At 45.7% G+C, this 8,445-nt stretch overlaps 1 protein-coding gene across 1 annotated transcript; it reads right to left on the minus strand.

Moving 5' to 3' along the window:
• Positions 1–2,229: 2,229 nt before the first annotated feature.
• Positions 2,230–8,445, minus strand: LOC130142080 (mitochondrial nicotinamide adenine dinucleotide transporter SLC25A51-like). The gene is given in 4 exon segments (XM_056323526.1): positions 2,230–4,682; positions 4,684–4,881; positions 7,777–7,955; positions 8,317–8,445. Coding segments are annotated over 2 exon segments (888 nt in total). The 5' UTR covers positions 4,843–4,881; positions 7,777–7,955; positions 8,317–8,445; the 3' UTR covers positions 2,230–3,953.

Below are 8,445 nucleotides of genomic sequence, written 5' to 3' on the forward strand. Positions count from 1 at the left end.
GTTTATTTTCAACCACTCAAGTGTTAACATCACTTAATAAATGTGACAGTATTTCTGTTGAAGACAGAGCTCTCAGTTGGATTGTAAAGCATGCAGGATGTTTTTTAAATGCATGGGGTTTGTATTCTTTTAACTTCTGTAGTAAAAGAATTCCTCCCTTCGCAGCATGGCAAATCAGCAGAAGCAGATGACCTGCATAATTAAGGTCTGTATAGGAACGTCAGCATATAGCAGCGTCTACAGGAATGGAACAAGTGCTCTTTTTGTAATAATCCAGTGACTGTTGTGGGAGCAAATGCATTTTCGGAGTGTTCATTAGAGGTCAGTCTTTAAATCACTGCAGCACTCTTAAGATACTTGTGGGGAAGGAGACAGAAACTCTTAATAGGACTGTACAATGACATTCACGTGTGTGTACTTTGTGGGTGGGTGGGTGTTTGTGTGTATTTCAGTAAACATCCAGCCACGGGGCATCAGTCCACTTGTCAAACAGGGGTAGTTCAGGGAAAAAAGTGTAACCTCCCAACGGAACTATTTGGGATAGGAAAAAAGCACAGTGATGATGTAGACACACATGCACGTTTGTTTGCACTCTTGGAGGCTTGGCAAGGACAGTTTGATTGCCTACTACCAGAAGTAGAATGTAAACATCGGGTTTTTCTGGGGTTGGTTTTTTTTCCTTTTTTTTTTTTGTTTGGGGGGGGGGGGGGGGGGGGGGCAGGGAACATGACCTTGGTTGATTCTGTGAGGTTTTTTTTTCTGTGGTGCTTTTTTTTTTAATTATTTTTTATTTGGGTAACACTGATGTGGAGAAGGTCCTGATACCGTAAAACATGGGTCTGTTGCTATATGAAATGTGAACTCTTAGAAAAAAAGAAACACACTTGCCAAATGAAAGCTTTCAAAAAATCTAGTTTACAAGATTCTAAGAAGTTGCAGTAAAAGGAGAAAGTCAATGGCCCATAATATTTTTGTCCTGCAGGAAAAAGAAACTTCTCGTTTCCTGATCTTAGTCAAAGGTGCATTTTCTTAAGCACAAAATGTCTTCAGTTAATTAATGTTTTTAATACCAGAACAAATTGTGCACGTAGAATATTTTGAAATACTTGAGATTTCATAGTAAAAATTGTAGCCTTTTAATACAGTATAGACAGTATCAGAACTACTCTGAAAATAATTGTACTTAAAGCCGTACAGTAACTTCCTATTTGTGGACAGTTTGTCTTGCTTGCATAATAAATTAAACATTTAATGATTCAATTCATTAAAATCTATTTTAATGTATTTATCTTACACGGAGCTGTGTTCTGTAATGCTCACCGGTTCTTGCCTCTTCCCCCCAGCAAAGTTAGGAAAAAAAAAAAAAAAAAGATTGCTTCGAGCCAAACAGCCTCTGTAGGAAGGTTTCTCTCCCCCTGCAGGTTTCTTTGCGACTGTCCTTGCCACCCAGCATGCTCGTGAGAAAGAACACTTCACTCACGCAGCCTAGAAGGCAGGACATATGTATGCTTAACTACAAACTCGGCGTAATTACCCATTCTGTCGCCTGAGACAGCACCCGTGGGGTAAGACAGCACCTTTAGACAGCAAACCCTTGAAGGCAGCGTTGCTGTTCTCGTGAAGTTTTGCTGAAGGAATCTTTCTCCAGCCGTCTTTCTCTCAGCAGTATTCCTGTTGACTGTTGTTGATGGAATTCCTCTTCCCCTTCTGTTAGTTGAAGCATTGCAGCTCCTTCTGCCTGGCCTGGCCTGGCCAACACATGCCGTTTGGTACGTGACTTATTCCATCTCACAGTGTGCCAAAACTCACTGGACCCCTCCATCCACTAAGTATGTGTCCTCTTAGGCGTGAAACACCTGTCATTTGTGAAGCACACTCCTCTGAGCGTGCTGGAAAACTGGCGGTGGTTATAAAGAGATGATACTCAAGCACAGTTCTGTCCTGACAGACTTACAGCGCGCTCCATCTAACTGTGCTGCCTAAGCAGAGACAGACCAGGACTACATTTCCCCTCCCCCCCCCCCCTACAGTAACGCCAATCATCAATGAGTAGTGGGTTTGTGTTAAAAACCTTACCCTCAACGCTTCAGATTTCCCAACGTTACAGAAGTATATAGTATCTTTCACAGAAAAGCAGGATGCAAATGTCTTTATTCCATCAAGGAGTGATTACAAAAAAAACCCCCCAACAGTACACTGGTAAAAATCAGAATCTGCCAATAACAAACATTCAGTAAACATTTTATTTAAATGCAAATAATCACAACATTTGGATACAAGAATGCTCACTTGTGCCTGGCCATTTTTGACTGTGAAGCTAGGGACTCTATTATGATTATAGCACACTGATTACCATCGGTATTTGAGGACAGTTTAGCAAATGGAAAATGCAAAGTAATAGCCACTCCAAAACTTACGAGAAGATCAAGTCACACCAGCTTCTGAAAGCTTTCCTGTCCCCCATCATCCAAAATAATTATATATATATGTATAGTTTCACAGGGAGTCCCCCAAGAGAATCAAATGCTTTGTATTAAGACAGTCACCTTGTTCGTGGTCACGCTTGCTCTTCTTTCCCTTTCTCTCAGGCCTCAAGTCTTGCCTGTCTCACCTCCCAAGCCTGTCAGACACTTGACACTTCTTACTTCGGTGAAGTCTTTTTCATGCCTCACCTACAGAAGTCCACAAACACATCTCCAAGCGCTGTATCTTTCCTACCTAGCTGCTTCCAAAGTCATCTTTGGCTACTGTCTCTGCTACACTTACAGACCAAAAACCTCATCTTGTCAGTGCTGCTGTACATCTGTCTTACTGAACTTGTTTTAGAGTACACAACAAGCAGGCTGAACTCCCAAGGTTCAGGTAAAATCCACCTCCTTGTGATCCATTATTCCACAGCCCAAATAAAACAGAAGTAATTTGCAAAAGACAAGAAATCTCAGTACAAAAGAGCTGTGTTTGTGAACTACTGTCACAGCTGCAGGAGGCTGGACTATTTTGTATTACAGAAAGGGCCATTTTCTTCCTGGCCCCACAGAATTAAGCAACAGAAAAAGCAGCAATGCAAAAACAAAAACCAAAAAAAAAACCAAAACCCAAACCCACCACCACCAAAAACCCCAACAAAAAGCAGAATAAATTTGATGTTTACAAGTAGAAGGTTTGTTTTTTTTTTTTTTTAACAAGGAAGGACACTTTAAAGCTTTACTAAATTTGGTGTTTCCTTCCTTCTACTCTTCCCTTTTCACATGAAGGCACACAGACATGTACACACAGAGATCCCACTTTGAACTGGAGTCCGCTTACACTGAAGTTAAACATTCAGTAACTACTCTTAACACTGCTGAATGAAATGTTCATCTCAAAGCCAAGCATCAAAACAGCTGGCAGAAGAGTTTGTGTAGGCTTAGTTTTAAGCTTGAAGTCTAAGCTTCAGTCATCCTCAAACTGGAGCCATCCATTTAGATTTAAACAGTAAGAAGTTCTTAGGACCCAGAAGCATTTGAAAATGCAGTTCTTAAACTGAGATTTTGAAGTCTGTCAGGTTAAGGGAATCAATTTTCATCAGCCCCTCCTTTATTTTTTATATTCTACAATGTGGATGGTGGAGTACATTCCATCACAGAGCGTTAAGAAATTTTGGGAGTGATACAGAACAAGCTGCAGGACTAATATAATACTCTTTTTTTTTTTTTTTTTTTTTCCTTTTTCTCCAAAACTTTGTATTTGTCTATTAGGTCCATTATGGGAAAACTCACTTGCCAGCAAATAAATACTTTCAAACTTTCATCTTAATTGCACCAAGATTTAGATGCATCACCATTCACCCCATAAATACTGAAGGCCAACACTAATTACCTTTCACACTACGCAGGCACTGTTCCCTGGGATTAAGTGACATCACACATGCCAATACCCAAATGAACAGAAGAGCCAAAGGAAGACAGTGGTTTTCACAACATCTTTAGCAAGAATTCGTAGGTTGCATTGATTATGCCCCAGGACAGGACAGAGCGATGGTAATTCAGATGGGCCCCTCTGAAAAGGTGTATCAGCTTTCTATCACGTTCCAGCCATATCTTCACAAAAACGTTTGAGAAGGACTGAAATTCACCACCAATTTGAGCTTGCATGCGAGTTTTTACAACATTCACTGGGAAAAACAAGAATCCCAGCATGGCACCCAACAGCCCTCCACAGATAAAGTCATTGACTAAATGAGTGCTGTAAGAAGTTGCTTCAGGCAGGCACTGCTTGATAGGTCCCCGTAGGCCAAAGAAGAGTGCATTACTGGGCCCATTGCGGAGCAGAATGGGCACCAATCCCCGATAATATTCTCTCATCCCATAGACTTTCAGTACCTTGAAAGCCTGGTAAGTGTTTGTAAATTTATCATGGTGTTTGTAGTCCTGAAGCAAAGTCTGAACTCTCTCAAAAGGTGTAAGAATAGCTTCCGTGGTCCCTGCAAGCACTGCTGCCATGCTGCGAGTGAGTAGTTCAGGAGCGCTCACGTGGCAATGGAGCAGGGAGGAGAAATCTTCGTACAAGCCAAACATCAGAGCCAGCGTTGTCGTTTTCTGCATCAACGGAGGAAGGATGCCACGATAGAGATTTCTAAGTCCGTCCTTCTGCAGCTGATGTACCGCATCCTTTGTTTTCAAACCATACAACTGCTGTCGAAAGCTGCTGTCGAAAGAGAACCTTCTGGATGGGAAAAGTGACTGAGATATTTGTGAAGGCCGCACAGTAGCCACAAAGATAATGTTTACCAGAGGTAGCTGTTACGTCATTGCTTAGGTATTTCTTTGAATTTGTTGGGGCAGAACGTTCTGAATCCATCATACTGTTTTTCTTACCGCAGTATATCTCAGTTCTCCTTCCCTACATCAAAGAAGAAAAGAACAAACATAAGCAGAGCTGCAGGTGACCCCGCAGCTTTTTTCACGGTAGCGGATCATTCAAACAGCACCTGCTACTTGACATCCACGGAAAGCCCATAAAATTTCAAGGAGAAAAGCAACACATGGAATACTGGACAGACGCTGCACCGTTTTCTCAGAGACCTGAAGTTTTTCCCTTCTGTACACTTTCAAATTAAAATAGAAATAAATTGGGAAGGAAATTGAGAGATGAACTTCTCAAGCGCTACATTACAGCTAACAAGAGGAAGCTTACGCATTAGGTCTCCTCATTCACTATGCCGAGGAATTTAAACGTTGAAATGTCTACTCTCACAGTAATAAAATACACTTCACCAGGACGGTGGTGGTAGGGACAGAGCAGATTCAAAAAAAAAAAAAAAAAAAAAGAAAATAAAATAAAAAATAATTTAAAAAATTTTTTTAAAAAAATAGACATGCAGTAGTATTAAAAATTCTCATCATTCCAGATTCCAGTCTGCCTTTTCCTAAGGCAGAAAACAAAAGATAACTTAAATAACAATTTGTTGTGATTTAACCTGGCCAGCAACTAAGCACCACACAGCTGCTCACTCACTCTTCCCCACTTCCCTGGTGGGATGGCAGGGAGAACCGGCAGAGTAAAAGAAAGAAACGTGCGGGTTGTGATAAAAATAATGTAATAACTAAAAAGAAATTAAAAAAATATTTTATAGGGGAGTGGGGGAAAAACCCAACAAAAAGAGAGGAAAATAAAACCCAAGAAAAGCAAGCAATGCAAATGAAAACACTCACTGCCAATCACCCATCACCTGCCACCAACCTCCCCCTCCCTGTTTTATTGCCGTGCAAACATCATATAGTGTAGGAGATCCCCTGGGGTCAGCTGTCCTACTTGTGTCCCCCCCCCCAAACTCCTTCACTGGGCAGGGTGAAGAGCAGAGAAGTCCTTAACACTTGCAAGCCCTGCTCAGCAGTGAGACATCCCAGTGTTTTCAACAGTTTCCAGCATAAAGCCAAAATACAGCCCCATACCAGCTACCATGAAGAAAATTAACTCTATCCTAGTCAAGGCCTGCATGCAATCGTAATCCCAGACTTAAGTTAAAGGACAAGAACTCTTCTAACAAGAGTGTTGAAAATTTCTGAAAGTTCCAGTGAAATCAGCCTGCAGCAGCATCCACAAGGACAGACAGCCTCTTGAAGCCACCCGTAACTTTCACAATCTGTCACAAAGTTTCAATACCTTGCACTTGGCTAGACCCGAGGCCCCGAAGGACACGCAAACACAGACAGTTCTACCAAATAAACCAGAATAGTACTGAAGCAATCATTACCAGGCAACGCTTCTTCCTCATTTAAAATGGGATTACTTATTTCAGCAATTGCAGAAAGCTGGGGGGTTTGCAGCTGATCTGAATCCTAATTTAAGACTACAGCACAGCTTTAGTGAAGTCAGTAACAACCAAGGGAGGCTGGTGGTGGTTTGTGAACTTCAGATACTCCCCACAAGCAACATGCGTGAGATTTCCATGGTTTCAAAGTGGTATTTGGGGCTAATACTCCTGCTGGGCATGAGGAACCGTTTCTCAAGGTGCAGCCACTACAGGCTGTTAGGTGAAGGGCACATGTATAGTGGAAGCTATACAGAAACAAGGTGGATCGCTCAAAGCAAACCTTATGGATTCTTTTGACAAAGTACGCTATTTTTAAACCAAAACTCATATACACCTGGACTGGCTTTTCCCTACAGTTAGACACTATGTAATCCTTTAAGGCCTGGCAACTGCAAGTTCTATCTACATCATTTAAAAAGATGAAGTGTCTTTGTCAATATGAGAAGTAATACCAGAGACTACGATTCACGGCTTACACACCAATTTATATATGCACCTGCTCAGACTCGCATTTGGATTACAGTAGTTCTCCTTGCATATACTAAAAAAAGCCACATCTGCCGACACGTCTTAAAACAGGGCACAGTGGGTCATGCTAAGTCAACTAAACGATGTGGAGTCTCACCAGAGACAACGCCGTTACGGAGATGATTCAAAAGGCCTTTGGCAACTGGTCATTTGTATGGGTGGCAGCTGCAGGCAGCCAAAACATATTTCTCCTCTCAAAAGAAACTCCGAATAAATAAAAAAAAATGTAAAAAAATATATAGACACACCTTTAATTTAGTTTCAGAAGCTGCATGCTCCTTTTGGTGTAACTGCTGGATCTGCCAGTAGGGAAGTGTGTGATGTCTTTAAAAAATGCATAGGTGCGGTGCTTCATGACAGGGTTTACTGATGGACTTGCCAGTCCTGGGTTAACAGTCAGACTTGATCTCAAAGGTCTTTTCCAAGTCAAACAACTCTACGATTCTCTATCTCCCGGGACAGTAACTCCACCATCTGCCTGGGCAGCCTGTTCCAATACCTGGCCACCTTTTCCATGAAGAAATTGTTCCCAAAATCCCATCTAAACCTCCTGTGGTACAACTTGAGGCCGCTTCCTCTTGTCCCGTCACTCGTTATGCGGGAGAAGAGACTGACACGGCCCCTAACCTCCCCCCTGGGCCTACAGCCTCCAGTCAGGCTCTAGGGAGCGATGAGGCCTTCCCTGAACCTCCTTTTCTCCAGTCTAAACATCCCAGTCCCCTCAGATGCTCCTTGCAAGACTTGTGCTCCAGCCCCTTCGGCCTTCTCTGGACACACGCCCGCATCTCGCCGGTCCCTCTTGGACAAGCCGGGGGGGGGGCGGGGAGCCCAAAACTGAACCCACGTATCTGTTCGTTTGCTCCTCCAGCCGATCACCCACCGGTACGGGGTACACCAGGTTACGAAGCCGGGGTTCGCCAGCCCCCCGCTGGCAGCACGCTCCCCCCACTCACCGCATTGTCGGCGCGGGGCTTCCCGCCGCGCAGCCCCGCGGCCAAACCCGCCGCTCCGGTACCGCCGAGGAGGCCTCAGTATCCCTCACGACGCCGGCAGGGCCGCCCGGCGGCGGCACCGGCGTGCGGGGAACGCTCGGGAGCGACGGCAGCCCCTCCGGGGCACGGCATCAGGCGACCTGAAAGGAACAGCCAGGCCCGAGTCAGAGAAGCTGCAAAGGCGCGGGCGGGCGGGGAGGCCGCGGCCGCGCCGGGCCGGCGGCACAAGGCACCCGCCCCTTACGCCCGGCCGGTGGAGACGCTCCCTCCCGGGCCAGGGCCTGCAGCGCTGCCCCGCTCCCAGCGGCCCGCGACCGGGATCGCCCTCAAGGTCAGGCCGGCAGGGCAGCGGAGCGCGGGGCGGCGGCTGCGGCCCACTCCCAACGGAACCGCGCTCGTCCGCCCGCCCCCGTGCGCCTGCGCGGCCGCCGCGCCGCGCCGAGCCGAGCCGAGCCGGGCCGGGCCGGGCCGGACCGGGCCGGGCCCCGCCGCGGGCCGCACCTGCGGCTGTTGCCATGGCAGCAGTAGGACCGGAGCCTCCGCCGGCCCCGCGGCCTTCCGCCGTGCGCGCGCCGCCGTGTCACGCAACCGCGCCGCCTGACGCGACGGCGCCGCCGGCGACGGGCGCGA

The sequence above is a fragment of the Falco biarmicus genome, chromosome W (genome assembly GCF_023638135.1).
Source record: "Falco biarmicus isolate bFalBia1 chromosome W, bFalBia1.pri, whole genome shotgun sequence".
NCBI lineage: Eukaryota > Metazoa > Chordata > Aves > Falconiformes > Falconidae > Falco > Falco biarmicus.